Below are 20242 nucleotides of genomic sequence, written 5' to 3' on the forward strand. Positions count from 1 at the left end.
CAACTATGAATTGAGCCTGTTAAGCACCCCAGGCTGAATTATTTACAAAAAAATTATATATATATATATATATATATATATATATATATATATATATATATATATATATATATATATATATATATATTTGAGTAGTGCTACCTTGCAAGTACTGCAATAAAATGAGTCCTCACAAATGTCTTTGACAATCTTATTGCCGAAGTGACACCATTTTAATGTCCATTCAGCAGTTTCCAAATCTGGTCTTGGCAGTAGGATGGTGGATGGATGCCAGCACACTGCGGGCAGCATGGGACAGTCTTTTCCTTATTTATTTCCTACATTTCAGCTGCTATAATTACATTTTCTTTCTTTTTCCCTCTTCCACTTCCTTTCAAATGGTACCATCTCTCGCTGCACCTCAGTGAATCGATCCATTTTATTCCTCTCTGGTCTCTAAGCCTTTTGTCTCATTTTGGCTGTCACTCAGGATTACAGCCAGTCTTCTGCTTTTGGTAGATCCCGCCAACTTCTCTCTTTCACCCAAGTTACTTTTCTCAATCTATCTCCCGCCTACCATCTGAATCTAGGCTCTGTTCCAGCCGTCCTGGCTTGTCTGCAGCGATTCTCTCTAAAGGGTCATGGATTAGGAGAGCTGGGTTAATGGCTGACATGTGTTTGGAGAAGGAAGTGTGCTTGTTTTCAGTCCCACATTCTTCGCAATGGCCTTGTTGTTTGTGCAAAGCACCACAATATGGGGAAGGACCTGTCTGCGGGTAGATGGATGTTGTATTCTCAATCAGAAATGGATAGGTGTGTTTTCTCAGCTATCATTAACACCCCTTTAGCTGTGTATTATGGTAAAGTAGGCAAAGGCGCTTTATTGTCCTGTGAGGCCCTGAAACACCAAACTCTTGTCCTCCACAAGACGTCTAACGCAAGTCTGGCGAATTCTACATTGTCATTGATTGCACATAGTTAACCTACTTTTGTTGCACATACTGTATTTACTGTATAACTCTCTGAATAGTTTAGCATGTAAATGGATATGGCAAAGTTAATGTATTTGGTCTTGGCAGAATAGATCTGCTTATATAAGGAGTCCATATAATTAATACATTTATGCACAGAATTCACAGTGTATTATGTACAGTGCAACAGCAAAGAGCTTTTTTACATTTGAGACAAGTCAAGATGCAATACCAAACAGGGCCACATGTTTGCGCATCAATATAACGGACTCGCATGTGCTTATTGTACGACAGCTGTATGTCACTGCAATTGTCTTTACCTTGAATGCAATCCTCATCCATCATTTCACATAGCGACATTTCACATCAGAAACCATCACAGAATACGACAGAGCTCGTGTTTTAAAGCTAAACAATGAAATAATTCATTAAAAATGCAACGTGAGTTACTATTCTCTTTGCCATCTCTGATGTAATCAGCTTGGTGTTCTTTACATTAGCGCTGTTTGAATGAATTCTCTTACTGGATCACTGAACTGAAAAAAATCATTATGTTGTGATTAGGTTCATCTGTGTGTCATTAGCTTGTTAAGCTCTGCCTATATAAGCCTGTGTTTTCACTTTTTATTTGCAAAGTCTTGAAAGTGCCACACTGCATTTCTGAGCACTCTCTCTAGTTGTCAAAAACCTGTGTCATGGTTTTTGATCTTCTGTTTGGTTTTGTGTTTTTCTGCTCTGTTGTCCTTTTGGATTATCTGCCCTGTGTTTTGACCTATTGCCTTATTTATAGATTACGATTCTGGATTGCCCCAATAAAAGCTGCATCATCCTCAACCCATGTATAACTAGTTTATCCAGAGTTTTTAAACATTTCAAATATTAAAGGGATACTCTAGCCAAACCCCACCACAGGAACCAGGGACTAAATTAAGTTCCGGGTAAAAATTTCCCCCTCAGAAAGTCCCTGCTGGCGAGGTAGTACTTTTTAAAAGTTCAGGAACTTTCGGGGGTGGAACTTGGGCGCTGAAAATGCTGATTGGTTGACTCCATGCAGTTTGACTCTTTTATTTCAACCACCATTTTTAAAAATCTGTTGCGGTGCGTGCAGTAAGAGTTGTTTGCTATTCGAATCAACAATGGAGTATAAAAAATATGACAGATGGGCCGACGACGAGGTTCAGGCTTTATTGAGCTTAAATTCATAGGATTAAATCCAATGTGAACTGGAAAGTAGTGCGCAGTCCTATGCCACCGGACTAATTTGCCTAATCTTCATGGTACTTTACACCGAAATGGAAACGCAGACAGCAACAGGTCTGGGAGAAAAAAAAGTTCCTGGGAAAAAAGTTCCAGGGACAAATTGTTCTGGGTAATTTCAGTGGAAGCACGGCTTATGAGACCTCCAAAGTTAAAACTTAAAAAGTGAACATGATGTTAATCCATATGACCCCAGTGGATACATCTATTTATTTTGAAGAGAAATATAGGTGTGTGTGAGGAAAATACAAATTTAGTAGCCTATTTAATATATTTACTAATATGTATAACTATAAACTGTCATTTTCCATCCAGCTTTCATGAGTTCACGCTCAACATCAACGTAAACATTGTTTACAATGCAAGCATGTTGTGCAACCCGCAGTGTTGGGGTAGTTACTCAAAAAAAGTAATTAGTTACTAGTTACTTATGTAAATTGTAATGAGATTACTTTACTAGTTTCTGCATTTGAAAAGTAACTTCACTACTTATTACTTTACTTTCCCGTTTCTTAATTTACCGTGTAGATACATGGACAAACATCATAGCCCTATCATCACTTAGCCTGTCCGCATAGTGTTTATAAATGTAGCCTATACAAAATGGCATGTAAAACCATATGAAAGAACAATATCCATGTCTGCACATAGAAATATGCCTCACTGTAAAATCCACAAACAACTGGATAAAGGACAAATGTCTGCGGTGGTAGACACATAATCAGGGCTGGACTGGGACAAAAATAAATCGGCCCTGGCATTTTGGCCATAATAATAATAGCACACTAATAGACAAATATTGTAAAACAAATGCACTGAAAAATAAAGGAAACTTTCATAATTAGTTTTGTACTAATTTCTATACTTGAAAGAGATATAAGCACATGATCTTTTATTTTGACGGAAACTGCATCAAGCTTTTATTTTGGCGGAAAACATGGTTTACAAGCGCGTCTCATTAAATTTATAGTAAATTACGGTAATCGTCAACTATGCAGATGTGGAAATAATGCGTTACTGGGTAATGGGTTCCTACACTCATGACATAGCCTAAGTGTTTTGAAAGTAACTGTTAGTTCTGCTTACCGCAGGCCCTACACTTTCTCATCTCTGTCCTGATCCTCCTCACAATTCTCATCATCAGCCACTGGAGATGATGAAGGTCCTGCTGCTGCAGAAAACATTTTGACACATTTTACAGCGTCTCCTTGAAGGGCCTGTGTCTATTTTTCAGCTATTTCTCTGCACATTCCTTGCATTTCTTCTCCATCTCTCAGACTATTTTGACAGATACACACTGACACACTGCACGCTCGCTCAAAGCCCAAAGGGGGAGGTGTTTAAAGATGTGATTGGACCAGCCCAGTGTCAATCAAGAAAAGATCCAATGGGCCAAGGTGTTTCATGGGCCGGTCAGCTAACTTATCAGGAAAAAAAACTGACGCACACCTTTTTTTAACTAATGCATTACACCGGCACGCACTTAACCCATCGCCGCCAATTAAGCAAAACGAATGGGCCGCCGATGTTTTATGGTCCGTTAAGACAAAAAACAGAAAAAGAAAAAAAGAATGAGATGTCGGCCCAAAAGGCACGTCAGCCCACTGGGAATCTCCCGGTAGAGCTGCTGGTCTCGTTGGTGTCGGAACATAAAGAACTATATGACAAACGCGACAGCGACTACAAAAATCTTGATAAAAGAGAACTGTTATGGAGTGGTTTCTGTTTTACATTAAGCGCCATCTAATGTTAGGGAATGAATTTGCATGTTCACTCGGCTCATCGTCAGCGAAAATCGCTTGGGTGTGAACACAAAAAACGCGTTGAAAAACGCTGGTGAATAACGCGCGCCGATATTCGTCCCGGTGTGTAGGGCCCTTTACACGCAGGCAAACACGGCTTGAGTAACGCAGGAAAGCGCGTTCCTATAGTCTAGTAAAGTAGTGTAGTTACCTATATTTTTAGTGTAATGCGTTACTTTACTTCGTTACCCAAAAAAGTAATATCGTTACTGTAATCCGTTACTTTGTAACTCGTTACCCCCAACACTGGCAACCCGTGAGTTAAGTCGCAGCCCACTGTGCTTCTGCGACACTTCTCGTGTGAGTTTCACAATGTGCTCACATCATGTTTCAAAACGTGCTGACATTTATGTTAAGCATCTTTGGCTGTTTTTTAAGGGGGGGGGGGGACTTTAAAAAAACGTGAGATCCCTGCATTTTGTTGCACTCCATCTATAGTATCTAGCTGTTGTTGAACAACAGAACACCCTTAAGAAACGTGTCGAGGTCTGCTGGACCCTAATTACACAGGGCTTTCTTGAGACTGTCGTTTACACATCCCATATTGAAAACCTGTAATTTTGCGTAAAACAAGTACCACAAAAAATTGTTTGTGGATAACCCAGAAAATACAGTGGGCTAAATGTTTCATTATGTCTTCCTTTACTCTCTTTGTCCCTGTATCACCTCGTGCACCAGTATCAAAACGAGCAGAACTAAATTTCTTGATCCCTTTTGTAATTTCCCTCATCACCTCATCCTTCCCATTGTCTGTTCCTCCCTCTCATTACAAGGCTCTTTCAAGCTCTGATGGCTATACAAAACAAGGCCATAAAACACCAGCACAAAGCCAGTGACAAGACACTGCGCATTCATAGAGAGACATGGGGGAGGGAAATGACGAAGGGAAACGAGTGCGAGAAAACAGATGGTAAACAATGCAAACTCTGATGAAGGAGATACGAGAGAAAAGAAAGAAAAAGAGTGGAATCAAGATAACAGTCAAAGCTTATCAAACATGAGATAACAGTGACGGAGATAGAGAAAAACTAAATAAAAACAGAAAAGAGTGGATATGTATGAAATGGGTTTTTTATGTTCATATGCAGCAGATGGTTTTCAGACAGAGTATGAAATATAATACAGCTCTAAAGCAACACTGAGCAACACAACAAGGTTTGCATCAGCCCTGTTCTTCACACAAAAGACTGTAGTGTCTGTACTAAAGTTCACTTTTAGCATTCGGCTGTTTTGTCAGTCAAAAACCACCTTGTGAACAGCCTTTTCTTTTTCTTTTCTTTTTTTAATGCTGATTTTGAGGAATAATCTCCGGATTGAATATAAGATAAAATGTGTTAAATGGAACTACAGTATGTACACTATACTATTCTTAGTACCAATCGGATATCCAGTTCTATGGAAATCTGCCAACATTTTAATCAATCATTGCATTCAGATTCTGTGAGGGGCGGGTCTGCTAAAATGGAACAAAATGATCTGAATTCACAATTTTCTGTCGTGTTAAGAGAGCACACAACTTGTATTTAGTATTAATATTTCAGACATTTCAATAAAAAAATAATAATTCAAAGACAGATCATGCCTTAAGCATCTGATGAAATTAGTCATAAAAAAGGTGAACATTTTAGACATCAATTTGCATTAATGCATTTAGCAGACACTTTTATCCAAGTGACTAAAACTATTTTTCAAAGAGCCAGTGTAATATAGAGTTCCAGGTTTATTAGACGACTGGATTAGAGAGCAGACTAGAAAAGAGGAGAAATGCAGAATAGAATTTTTAGCTCTCTTGCCTGTATCCTGCGAGTGTGTTTATATACCCTTAATAAAAGACTGACCAGCTGTTTGTGGACACTACCCTGAGGGAGAAAGAATTCCTTCTACCAAATCCTCATTGCAAGAGATTGTTGAAAGCATTAGTGAAGCTTATAAATACTGACTGTGCTGACAGGAAAAATGCTGTGTATCATTATATAGAGGTATGAAGACATCGAGTCCAAATCCAATGTTTGACTAACATCCTGTCTACTAAAGGCTGGAACACATTACACAACTAGGCTCAAAATATCTATGGGCCCCATTTACACCTGGTCACTTCATGTTTTTTCTCTGATCGGAATGTGCGGGAATTGAAGATCGTATTTATATTATTTTTTTACGAAGATACATTTATGTGCCCATGTTTTATATTCCCTTGCATGGAATCCGAAGCTAAAAAAATCAGTCTGTGCCCATCATACACTGTGATTTTCTATGAACTCTTTGACTTTCAGCAACTGGCATCCACTTGTCCAGATTGTAAATGCGGGCACAAATCTGGGAAGTTGTGTAGTGTATTCCAGCTTTTAGATGCTTTCATCTGGTTGATGACAGCAGATGTGACCTTTGTGTGCGTTTTGGCGGTTGGTGGAATGAATGAAAGAATAAAAATGGTAACTAAAAAACATACACTCTAAGTCTGTTTTAATCTGATTCCATTTATACTGAGAAGTAAGTATTGTTGTCATTAAATATTGTTCGGTTATTGCCAAAATGAGTCAGAATTTAACTGGCTAGCTTGAGCAGTTAGCCCTGCCGTTAGATGCAAAAATCCTGTTTCACAATGCATTGATGGCCATTCTCAAAGGTGTATTCTGACGAAATATATACATTTTGGAAATAACATTTACATAGATTTCAATGGTTGCAAGCTTCATTGAGATGAATGGGAAAGCTAACGGACAATTCTCATCGGGTCTTTCTGACCTCCTTGGTTATTTCCTAAACTCACGTGACTGTGTTCCAGATCATTAGACATGACGCTATGGTACCTTGGAAGACTGTCTGAAACCAGTTTCCATATGAGGGGGTTTCATACAAAAACACTAAGTCATTGACTGACTGGGCAGTGAGGCAGCTGGCTTTTCACTAACATGCGTTAGGAACAAAATTATAGCAATAGTGCATATACATTTGAAAAAAAAAGGCACTGCATTGGGAAAGATCAAAACAATAATTTCCGTACATAGTTGAAATCACAGAGGATGATTACTCTCAGTAAAGATCACTTTAGCTCCAGCAGAGAGGGCACTGTGACCCTGACAGTGTCCTCTTTCACTACACCTCTCTTTTCCCCTATACCTCACTCTCTCTTTCTCCCTCATTTTCTTTCTCCCTCTGTAACTTCTATTTTTATCAGGGCTTAAAGCGCAGTCGATTCACCTGCTGTAAGGCAGCAGAGACACGCACGTAGAAAGCAACTCAAAACTCGAAGAGCTCAGTTTTTGATTATAGGAAGGGATTTAGGTAACTGCATTATCCTGCCTCTGCTATTACATTTGGCCGTGTAAAGAAAACAGTGCCTTGAGAAGAGCTGAAATTCATTCTTCTCCACAGTTTGTGATAATGTGTTTGTGTATGTGTGTGATAAGGTTTCATGTTCTGAACAGTGTTTTCTTTGTTCACTAATGTATTCAGTAAACGACAGAGAATCAGAGAGAGACTGAGGATAAGACTGAAAGATACCTATTTTTGGGTTCTTTTCTTTTCTTTTTTTAAAGGTTGATTGGCATGTATTGTTCACCAAAAAAAAATATTATGCACATTCATGTCATTCTAAAACTGTATGACTTTCTGGTGTCATATTGTTTTATTTTGTACAATCAAAGTCAATAGAAACCACAACTGCTTTGCTATCAGTGTTCTTCATAATAACTTATTTTGTTTTCCAGTGAAGAATCAAAGTCATGCAGACTTTAAATGGTATGAGTGTGAGTAAATGATGGCAGAATTTTCATTTTGTGGGTGAATTATCCCTTTAATGATAACATTTTTCTTGCTGACTACCAATTATAAAACCTCCAATAGAGTGCAACAGTAGTGATGTGAACATAAAAACCCATTCATATTCCTCCATATAGACAATTATTTGGTAATAATGTGCAAACCTTTAAATTAGGACCTGCCACAAAAGATTGTTACGTAGTGATATAAACTTCTGTGGATGCCACAAGTTATTTGATGAAAAAAAAAAAAAAAATCCTGGTGAACAACTACACTACCCATAATCCTGGACAGAAATTCACCAATCACCAATCAGAGAAGCTGCTGCTACCATGCAATACTTTACAAATTAACTTGGAACTCGCGAAATTTCGAATGACGTCATTCTACACTCTCAAACAATTTTTGTATTTGCTTAAAATCAATTAAAATAAAAAAAAAAGGTTTTGATTCAATTACATAATTCACAATATTTTATAGGATAAGTAATTAATTCTGAATATTAAATAATTTGCCTACACAGTCTTTCATTTTTATTCAAATTTTAATATACATTTTTTTTTTTTTTTTGCTTAAATGTTTATATTGGAGCTAGTTTTTTTCTCTTCTTTAAAAATCCATGTGGAGTTATTGGAATTAATAAAATTGTTATAAAAAATTGTCTGAATTGTGATCAGTCTATGTGAAAACACATAATCACAAACAATGAAGAAGATACACTTTCTTTGTCTTGGACTCCAATAGTGTATAAATGCACACACACACACATACAAATCCATTCACTTACACATCTAATGTGAAAGCTCTATCAACCAACTACAAATCCTCCCAGCACAAACTGTATTTGTAGGAGTAGGAAATTCAGTGTGTTTTAATTTGGGGTGACACTATTTAAGAGCTTGTCTATGTAAGTAGCAAATCATGCCTTTAGGGAACACAAGCTCTGACAGATCCAAAGCCCCCACTGAGTAAGATACAAGAAAGAGACAAACCACAGCATGAACTGCGTGAATAGCGGAGGGAAGAATCATGCGGGTTGCATGACACCCATTATGAGCTGCTGTTCTTTTAGCTTAAGTGTTGTCTTATCAAGCCTGTCAGCATGAAATTACTTCCACATCATTCTGGCATACAATAGCATGCTCTAACTACAAATGTAATCTCAATTCAAATGAAAAATTAATGCCTGGGAATATGTGATCTCATGCAATACATTTTTAAAACTAAAGCCACTTTGTTTTCAGCACACTGTATATATGTGCTTTGAGAAATGGCAGATGTATTACACAGGAAGTGCATTCTTGATGCATGTGTCATTGACACAGGGGGCAACTTTCATCAAAATGTGTGTTGTTTGTTTCAATACACAAGAAGTAAAATAAAAATGAAGGCATTTTATTGGATTTCAAGAAAAATAAATACTTTTCACAGTGCATATAAATTAAAATATAGTGCATGAATGTTTGCATTTGCATGTGTTGAGTTTCCTTTTGTTGTGTGGCTTAAATGTGGCTCACCTGGCAGGTTGTTATTACACTACAGAACATAAGAACACAATTAACACAGCACTAACAAAGACAACATATGGCCCCCGTCAGCAGCTGCATTTGAGCACTGAAATCAGTGTAAACTCACTGGCCAAACACCACCTAACATGTTATTATCTGATTGGTTTTAACAGCTGTCTGTTTACAGCTCAATTCCCAAAGTAAAGACCACCAACCTCTCTCACCACACACAGAGTTCATTAACTACACAAACACAAACCAGGTGATGTAAATGTCTGTTTTGTGACAGATGCATCTTGACATCTCAGCTGGTCCAACATTCTTTATAAACAACTCCTTAATATATGCACTTTACATATTATTTAGTCACTGAATGGTATACATTTTAAATAGCATCTGCATGGAGCTAAATCTGATCAAATGTAATGTATTTTAGGTTAGATTTGATTAATATATTTAACATAGAAATAATAATTAAATACATAAATAAAAGCCATGAGACATGGTGAAAGGAACTGGTTCTTATGGGTTGATTTTGATCCATAAAGAACACAAATAAAAAAAATGTTTTGCATACATGCTGTTTGTTTACCAACTGCTGTCACTTCACATCAAAACTATATATAAAATAATAAACATTTCTTAGTTGGCACTTGGCAGTGCTGGGTAGAGTAACTGATTGCATGTAATCTGGATTACATATTTAGATTTCCAAAAATTAAGCACTTGTAATTAGATTATATAACATTACATTACGTTTTAAAATACTCGTAATCAGTCAACAAATTCCTTTTTTATTGATTACATGTTTTTCTCACAAGGGCAGTAAATTATTCATAATTCATCGGTAATTGATAATTCTTTGCTAAATCAATGATGGATAACAGCAAATAATAGATTATATTTTCTTTCTCTTTGCATTTTATATCAATATGGTACAAGATAATCCTATTCAGATAAATGTGATAAACAATTTAGGTCAAAAGTAATCTAAAAGTAATCAAAAAGTAATCTGATTACCTTAAATGTGTAATGTAATGGTTTACCCTAACTACAATTTTTGTCATGTAATTTGGAATCAGTAACCGACTACAATTTGTAAGTAATATTCCCAGCATAGTGTAGTAGTAATATTATTAGTCAAATGCACAACTGGTGATGTCAATATGATGCCGTCCATGAGGTTGCGACCCACTCCATGCAGAATAAATAAATAAATAAATAAATAAAAACACTGTAAAGCTGATCTCTGGAGTGCAAGTAAACATTATTGAACATGTTGTCCATTACTGTATGTGTAAAACCTTTTTCAATTATAATCATTAGCCTACCGCCTTGTTTTGTTCTATGTTAATAGTTGACTGGACTAGCCTATAGTTTTTCTTTTTCGATAGTTCATTAGGATCAAGTTGGATTTCAGAGACACTGTAATTTATTTCCCTATAAACATTTTTCCTCCCAAAAGACGAGCTCTTCTCCTTAATGAATGCGGGATTCATACAACTTACCTCGGCATGACAGCACACCACAGCCAGGAGGAAAAACACGGGTAAACATCGAAACATCTGTAACGGGCGGAGAGAAGAGAACGGAGGAAAATACATTACAAACGGAGAAAGCGTTCAAAGCAATACAACACAAGTTGAAACGGTGTAAAGGGTTATAAAGTGTTCAGGTTTCTCACCATGTTTGTAAGAAAAGCCGGTTTAGTGTGTTGTAGTGGGGAAAGCGCGGCGTCTGGTCCGCTGTATATGTGGATCTGAGGATGTGATCGCAGGAAACTCGAGCAGAGCTCAGGAATCTGTTTCTCCCCCTCCGTGACGTGACGTGGCCCGTGGAAAGCCGTGGAGCAGATCCAGATCAAGAGCACACACTCAAATGCACACACTCCTCGGTGAGAGACCGACTCAAACTGCAGGAGCTTTGCGTCGAAGAGTAGCGTTTTATATTAGTTCATTGTACATGCAAATTAATTATTGCAATTGCAAGAAGACTATCGAGGAAGCAAAGCAAGGGAATGTTGTTTTAGGTCAAATGATAGTTAGAAAAGTTGGAGAAATAAAGACAGCTTCTGCGTCCAGTGTAAAAGATAAATAAAAACAATTACAATTACAAATGAGTGGAATATGAAAATAAATGGAACAAAGAAAAAGCAATCGCAAAACATAATTCAATATGCAAATATGCCATTCCATCGCTGTCGGTTTCATTATGAATGCTGAGCATTAATTTATGACTGAGATTTTAATTTCCTTCATATTATGTTCCCCTTTGTACGGCCTAATAAAACTAAAACTAAAAAAAAAAAAAAAAGATTATTATTAAATTAAGGTCCCATTGTGTGTGTCATTAATATTTGCTACTTTCAAATGCCTTTAGGTGTAGATTTTATTCTTTAAAATATAGAACATTGTAAAAAAAATAACCATTATTATTTTTATTTTTTTAATTAATTTAGCCATCATTATTAAATTATGATCTAAACAATGCAAGAAAATCTTAAACCATTTCAATAATAGTGTGAGAATTATTTATATATTTTCTCTATATTAATGTTTCACAGTTGTTGCAACACTTTCACCACCACACCACTGTCACCACTTGTTAGCCTACCACAAGTTTTATTAAAAGCTGAAGTAGGCCTGTGAAGAACAGTGAAGCTTTTAAGATAAAATATATGAAATGTGATGTTAGATGTTAGAAAACAAAGAAAAATGAAGGTAGATTTCAGCTCTGAGCAGAATATTTTTATTAAAGTTGAGGCAGTCGTACATAATGGAGACCCTCATCCAGTGTTTTTGTCACCTAATTAAAATCTTAAAGATCATCATTAACACATCTATGGACTGTTTTGTTCAATTAATTTAATAACAACGCTTCTTACAAAGCAGAAACCATGAAGGACTCTATCAGCATTTCACGAAAAAGTTGTAATTTACAGACAAAACCATCTGTTTATACATCACGCTTTACTCAGGGCCGATCTACCGTGATGCAGGGAGCCACTGCATGCCATCCTATAGATAAAGCATTGCCACTCTGTCAATTTGGTATCCCAATCTGAACCTATGAAATGTATGTGATTCTTGGGCAGTTTTTCAGCAGCTGCGTGTCGTGATGAGATTAGATTTTTTAGCATAGCCTACTCATTGGTCCTTAATTACTAATTAAGAAATCTAATCTTGACTGGACAGGAGTGCCTGTGATTGTGGTGTCATTAAATATGCAAATATTGCATATTGCATTGGATATGCCCATTTCTTTCAGATAACCTCCCTCCGTATCTGTTTTTAAATCCAAGTTAAAAACCTATTTGTTTGATAAGGCATACAATCTATGTTGAAGCACTCTTGCATCATATTTTATTATTATTTTATTATTGGGTTGTATTTAATGGTGCTATACAAGTCAAGTCAAGTCAAGTCATCTTTATTTATATAGCGCTTTTAACAATGTAGATTGTTTCAAAGCAGCTTTACAGAGATAAACGTATAATTTAAGGTAACAGATATTGTTTTGGCTTTATAGCGGTTCTTTAATAAAGTTATTTTCCAGCTAAAGTTAGTTTTGATTGATTCGCTTCCGTCGCAACAACACTGTAAAAAATTTCTAACCCTCCCAAATCAAAAATTTCAAGTGACCGATAACATCTAAATTTTTCAATTGGCCCAAGTGAAATTCTGTAAATTTCAATTGGCCCAAGTGAAAATCTGTAAATTTAATTTTATAATTTACAGAATTTCACTTGGGCCAATTGAAAAATTTAGATGTTATCGGTCACTTGAAATTTTTGATTTGGGAGGGTTAGAAATGTTTTACAGTGAATCATTTGTTATTAAATTAGGGGCCGCTAAGACGACACCATTCTCTCTACACAGACTTTAAACGCGATCCTGTGAGAAACGCTGATGGCGTTCACATGCGCATTAAGAATTGGTTCTATAGTTATGTGCGTTTGAATATATGTGCGCAGGTTTGTAATTCCCTATACAGACCAAGCCTAAACAAAGTACTGGTGTTTCCTTATAATTTTTGATACAGAATTTTATTTTATTTTATCAGTTCGGGGTAGATACGCAAATTGTGTTTCCCAACAACGCTTTATCTGTAGAGTGGTAAAGGGATCCTCCATAGGGAGAGACTAGTTGGCACTTCAGCACTGCGTTGTCATCGGGTCCAGGCGAAGGTCCTTCGTCAGATCTGGATACGGCCTGGATCCGGCAGGCTGCGGGAAAACCTCGGGATAAACAAAGACACTAAAATTAGCGTAGATGCCATTCTTCTTATGATGTAACGAGTACATCAGGATTTATGGGAAGTGTTCCCGGTTCCGTCTGACCTAATCTATGCAGCCTAACACTGAATTATAGAAGTCTATAATGTATTATGTGAATGCTAGGTCAAAGAAATGTGTCTTTAGTCTAGCTTTGAACTGACAGTGTGTGTCTGCTTCCCGGACAATGGTAGGAAGACTGTTCCAAGTTTTGGTGCTAAATAGGAGAAGGATCTACCGCCAGCAGTCGATTTTGATATTCTAGGTATTATCAACTGGCCGGAATTTTGAGATCGCAATAGATGTGAAGGACTATAATGCGTTAAGAGCTCGCTCAAGTACTGCGGAGCTAAACCATTTAGTGCTTTGTAAGTGATCAGCAATATTTTAAAATTGATGCGATGTTTAATAGGGAGCCAGTGCAGTTTTGACAGAACCGGGCTAATATGGTCATAGTTCCTGGTTCTGGTAAGAACTCGAGCTGCTGCGTTTTGAACTAGCTGTAGTTTGTTTATTAAACGTGCAGGGCAACCACCCAGTAGAGCATTACAATAATCTAGCCTTGAGGTCATGAACGCATGAACTAATTGTTCCGCATTTGTCACTGAGAGCATATGGCGTAATTTAGATATATTGTTAAGATGGAAAAATGCAGTTTTACAGATACTAGACACGTGACTTTCAAATGAAAGATTGGTATCAAAGAGCACACCCAGGTTCCTAACCGACGACGAAGACTTAACAGAGCAGCCATCAAGTGTTAGACGGTATTCTAGGTTATTACGTGAGGAAGTTTTTTGTCCAATAATTAGAATCTCTGTTTTTTTCAGAATTTAGAAGTAGGAAGTTACGAGTCATCCAATTTTTTATATCAGCTATGCATTCCGTTAATTTTGTGAATTGGTAAGTTTCGTTTGGTTTTGAAGAAATATAGAGCTGAGTATCATCGCCATAACAGTGAAAACTAATGCCATGTTTCCTAATGATATCTCCTAATGGTAGCATGTACAGAGTGAACAGCAGCGGTCCTAGTACTGAGCCTTGTGGTACGCCATACTGAACTTGTGATCGATAAGACATCTCTTCATTTACTGCTACAAACTGATAACGGTCAGATAAGTATGATTTAAACCATGCTAGTGCAATTTCACTAATGCCAACATAATTTTCGAGTCTATTTAAAAGAATGTTGTGGTCAATAGTGTCAAATGCAGCACTAAGATCGAGTAACACTAATAGAGAGACACAACCACGATCGGATGATAAGAGCAAATCATTTGTGACTCTAATGAAAGCTGTCTCAGTATTATGGTACGGTCTAAATCCGGACTGGAAATCCTCGCAGATATCATTTCTTTCAAGAAAGGAACACAGTTGTGAAGACACTGCTTTTTCTAATATCTTTGACAGATAAGGTAGATTCGAGATCGGCCTGTAATTGACTAATTCTGTAGGATCAAGTTGCGTTTTTTTAACAAGCGGTTTAATCATAGCCAGCTTAAAGGTTTTTGGTACGTATCCTAGAGACAAAGATGAATTAATGATATTAAGAAGAGGATCTGTGACCTCTGGAAGCATCTCTTTCAGTAGCTTAGTCGGTATAGGGTCTAACATACATGTTGTAGATTTAGATGATTTAACGAGTTTAGTAAATTCTTCCTCTCCTATAGCAACGAATGAATAAAATTTTTCCTCAGGGAGACTACAATGCACTGCCTGATGCGATACTGTAGTAGACGGTTGCATAGTTATAATTTTCTCCCTGATATTATCAATCTTATAAGTGAAGAAGTTCATAAAGTCATTACTGCTGTGCTGCTTGGAAACTTCGGTGCTTGAAGCTTTCTTTTTCGTTAGTTTAGCCACCGTTTCAAATAAATTATGTTTATTTTCTTCTAATAGGGTTGTAAAATAAGCAGATCTAGCAGCTTTTAAGGCCTCTCTGTAAGTAATCGAGCTCTCTTTCCATGAAATGCGAAATACCTCTAGTTTTGTTTTCTTCCAGTTGCGCTCCATTTTTCTGGCTGCTCTCTTAAGGACCAGAGTGTGCTCGTTGTACCACGGTGTTGGACTATTTTCTTTAATCTTCTTTAAGCGCAACGGAGCAACTGTGTCTAAAGTGCTGGAAAAGAGAGAGTTAAAAGTTTCTGTTGCAATATCGAGTTCTTCTAAGCTATCCGGGATGCTGAGATGATGAAACTGATCAGGAAGATCATTAATAAAGCAATCTTTAGTGGCAGAACTGATAGGTCTAACATATTTGATACAAATAAAACTGTCATTGCCATAATACAAAAGCTTAAAGATATATACGCAAGAAACTGTCCATCTTGGCAATGTTTTTATGGGGTAGGTTTCCATGTCTTTTCCCAACCCTCCCCATTACATGGCACACACACGGCCAATTTGGCATGTCCAATCCACCTAACCTGCATGTCTATGGGAAACCAGAGCAACATGCAAACTCCACACAGAAGGGACTTCTGGCTCAGCTGGGGCTCGAAACGGGGACCTTCTTGCTCTGAGACGACCCACTCTGACGACTCTGAGTGCTACCCACTGAGAAAACATGTACACAAACATATTAATAAAACAACTTCCAAGGCTTAAACCTAGTCCCAGACTAAAATGCATGTTTGAGCTGTTTTAACTGAAAGCAACGTCCTAATTGAACTAAGGTCTAGTAATCCTGGCTTAATCTAAGCCCTGTCTGTGAAACCAGGCCTCAGAATCTGTTGATATTTATTAGACAATGTTTGGTGCCTTTGATATTGATTCTTTATAGAAACAGAAGATGATTATTTTGTAGTCCCTCCGAACTGTTTTACATATTTATGGACATGAATGTTTTGTCAGGCCCTAAATCAACAAGAACTATGAACGCTTGCTTTTTTGTTGCCACCCCTCATAGTCCTCATGTCACTCCATAAATAATCTTCTAGATCCCTCGCCCCGCTCACCTTCATGTCGCTCCATAACTTGTGACTTTCTTTCTTTTGTGGAACTGGAATCTTAATGTAGAATGCTTGGATGTACGCAGTGAGATCTCACATGGATGTGACCTTTCAGTGAGAGGCAGATTCTCAAATAAAGCTGAATTTCAGTCTGTTACACTTCTGTAATGTGGCTTCAGAACACTTGAACTATAGCGCACAACTGGGAACACTCAGAACTTTGGCTAATTTTTTGGCAAGGTTCTATCAAAGTTATGAACACACATTCTTCAAGGTAATAGAATTATGTTAATTCAAAGTTATCTGATCTTTAATAATGTTCTCAAAATGTTAGCGAAAAACCCCCACATTATTTATACATCGTTCATGAAAGTGTTTTTTCTGAAATATTTATTTGGACGTTTTCAGCTAAATGTTGCTGCTTGTTTCGGAACATTCAGAGAACTTTCAAAAGTAAAATTTCCATAATGTTTGCAAAATCATAAAATGGAAAGTTTCCTTAATGATCATATAACCAAAACAATTATTGTTTTTGAAACATTTAAAAAAACAAGATGGTTTGATGGTTAGCAAAACATTCTTAGAACATATTTTTGTTAGCTGGGTATGCACTACTTTTATTGTGCTTACGCACCATTAACATTCTTAATAATTTCTGCTTTTGTATTCCACTGACAACATACAATCAAATAAATTATCAAAATATTAATTTTGGGTGAACTATCACTTCAACCTAACAATGCATTAGCCGCTTCTCACAAGTCTCTCTTGTGGTTAGCCTTACTTAAATGCAGAATTTTGATGAGATGTGGGTTTGCCAAATGACTGATCAATATTGAAATGATATCCATGTTTATTCCACACAGGGACCCTTTTCTTTTTAAAAAGAAAAAAGAGCTTTGTCATATCAAAAGGTAAGGATTTGGTGTGTTGTGTGTATGCTAATTTGATCATGAGTTTCTAAACACATGAAACATATACACACTGAAATAATTCCAAAATACTTTGCCTTCAAGTAAGTGCATTCACTGAGCGGCATATATTTATTTGTAAGACTTGCCAATCATTCAGAGCAAATAGTGGCTTACTTAACCCAGAATTTGTCCTTTCTCATAATGTCTTTCAGCCAAGAGTGCCTGGTAATCAGAACAGCACATAATTGCTTTCTCCACAGCTACTTTTCATCACTGTTTTAACAGCATCTGCATAAATTCACTTCATGAATAAATATCCTGTCACAGATGCATCTACTATTCAATCTCATGTACACATTTAACACCATCTAGTCAGATATTCAGAAACAAGGTCAGTGGGGATGACGCCTTTGTTTTTCTTCCTGTATGATCCCTTTATCTTCTTCTAAGATAGTCTCTGTAAAAAAAAAAACAAGTGAAAACTTTCCTGTCTGTCAATGTGAGGCAGTTTCCCTCCCATCAAAGAGAATCCTGTCAGAAGCATATGAAAGCCAGATGTCCAACACTGATCAGTCTTATACAGTACATGTCATGAAGGCTGTTTTTCTGTTTCTGCACACTTACTGAAGACGCTTCAGACCTTTAATCATTAATCTGTTACACTGTGGACACATCTGATATGAATTTGATTTGAACATCCTTTAAAATAATTTGCTTTGGCTGTAAGCATTCATTTAGAAACAAATTCACAAAATAATTAAGGCATATAACCAATCAATCGACCAAATGTCCTTTACAAATACTGTTCTCCTCAACATTAACTTTTTGACCACATCATTGTAGCATATTGGACATGGCAACTTTTAATTAATAAATGCAATTTGATAAGGTATAATAAAACATATCAGGATCAAGTGCAACAAAGGACATTTGTGTGTTTTTTACAACCCACATTACTTTTTTGCTTTACAGAAAAATATTGCTTTAATAATGACTTAAATTCCATAAGGTCCTATAGGTGCAGGCAAAGGAAGATGGAGCAGGGAGAGGGTAGATCCATATAACTTTAATAACACAGTAGTGAAGGAGGGTGAGGGAAACAGAAAAAGGTCAATTGTAGAAGATGCAGGAGGAAGAGACCATGGAGGAATGTGAGTAAGAGTCCACGGAGGAGCCACAGAGCAACCAAGATAAGGACACAGAAGAAGCGATGGAGCGAGGAGCCAGGCACCGACCCAAATTCTAGCCATGAGGAAAGTCCGTCGCAGAACCGATAGAGGGAGAAGCCAGGGTGGAGCCTCGGCAGTGAGTCCGGGTGGAACCAAGGGGACTGTGGAGCTGTGAGAGCTGGGACCTGGGCTGAGTCGAGGGGCCAAAGACACAGGGTGACACTGCAGGTCTGGAGGGCCAAGGCTGAGCTGGCAGCTCGTGGGACAGAGGAGCTAAAGGGAGCTGGAAGAGGCGGAACTGAAGAGGTTGGCGGAGCCACCATAGGCGGAGCAAAGGAGCTGATGGGAGTCAGCAGAGATGAAAGTGAGGAACTGGAAGGAATTGGAGGAAGAGGGAGGCTAGGCAGGACCAACAGCAATGAAGGAGACAGGGAGCTGGACGGGACCAGCGGCGACAAAGGAGACAGGGGGCTGGACGGAACCAGCGGCGATTGGAGACATTGTGAACTGGCATAGTCAATGTCGTCATCTATTCCTTTATGGAATCAAACACTCCTCCATGGCTGGAGTACGGGTGGGGCTCCACTCCCCCCATCCCATCTATCTCCACTAAAACGATGGACATTGGTGCTGGCTCTCGCTCTTGGTCAAGCTCTGCGACTGGTTTGGGCTCCAGGATGAAAATGGCTTCAGGCAGCAGCTCTGGCTCAAGTAGTGTAGTAGAGTTTGGTGTGTTTGGTTGGCAAGGTCCACTCACTGGTGTGGTCATTGAGGGGGGCGATCATCCTGGGTGAGGAGGAGGAGGCAAACGGCTGGCAGATACATTTATCTTCTCTTGGTACTGTATTCTGTTATGTGCGGGCAAGGGAAGATAGAGCAAGGAGAGGTAGATCTTAATATCAGACGTTTAACTTTAACAAAAACAAAGATGGCAATCTAACATGAAAACAGGAAACACAAACTAAGAGTCCATGAATTCAAGCATAAACCTGACAGGTCCTTAGCAGTTCCATTTAAAGCTCAAAAATGACATTTCTGTAAACCCCCAGTGTGCAAGTTAAAGACGACTGTGGCAAGAAATAAAAAATATATAATATAAAACTAACATAAGGTGAAAGGTAGTGGAGAAAAATGCCTGGCCTAAAAGTTGTTCAGTGTTTTAAGGTGACTGGTCCTTCCTTGCTGACTTTATATTGAAACTAATCAACAACAGAAAGCTTGCTTGATTATCTCGTATCTTCATGCTGTAGCAAATTAGCTCATAAGGAAAATATTAATAATTATTCATAACTTGTTATGATTAATTATGAGTATTTGGATCAGTTAATCGGATTAACCTGATGTAGCTACATTAACATTACAACCAATTAATCAGTTCATCCTGTGATCCTCAATATTGGTTATTAATTGATTAATAAAAATGTTAATTTCCCGGGTTGGGAAATAACTTATTTACTGTACAGTACTACAAATAACATTTAGTCAAAATCTCAAAATCATTAAATAGACCTTGTTTGCAGGGCAGATAATCAGAACCAAATATGTATTGTGCACAAGTTTTATCAACTAAATCACAAACATAACTAATCTAAACATATACACATTCGCACAATCACACATACATGGGTAAAATTGAAAGTGACAGGATGAAAC

The 20242-nt window shown here is 37.5% G+C and overlaps 1 protein-coding gene across 1 annotated transcript in view; it reads right to left on the bottom strand.

The window, feature by feature from the left end:
* Positions 1 to 11311, bottom strand: part of fstl1b (follistatin-like 1b) — a 52841-nt gene extending 41530 nt beyond the window's left edge. The window contains exons 1-2 of the mRNA XM_079881210.1: positions 10964 to 11311; positions 10788 to 10844 (exon numbers count right to left, since the gene is read on the bottom strand). Coding sequence (XP_079737336.1) covers positions 10788 to 10844; positions 10964 to 10966 — 60 coding nt within the window. The 5' untranslated portion in view covers positions 10967 to 11311. The remainder of the gene's footprint in view (positions 1 to 10787; positions 10845 to 10963) is intronic.
* Positions 11312 to 20242: the final 8931 nt, after the last annotated feature.

Source organism: Squalius cephalus, assembly GCF_949319135.1.
Source record: "Squalius cephalus genome assembly, chromosome: 9".
NCBI classification, from domain to species: domain Eukaryota; kingdom Metazoa; phylum Chordata; class Actinopteri; order Cypriniformes; family Leuciscidae; genus Squalius; species Squalius cephalus.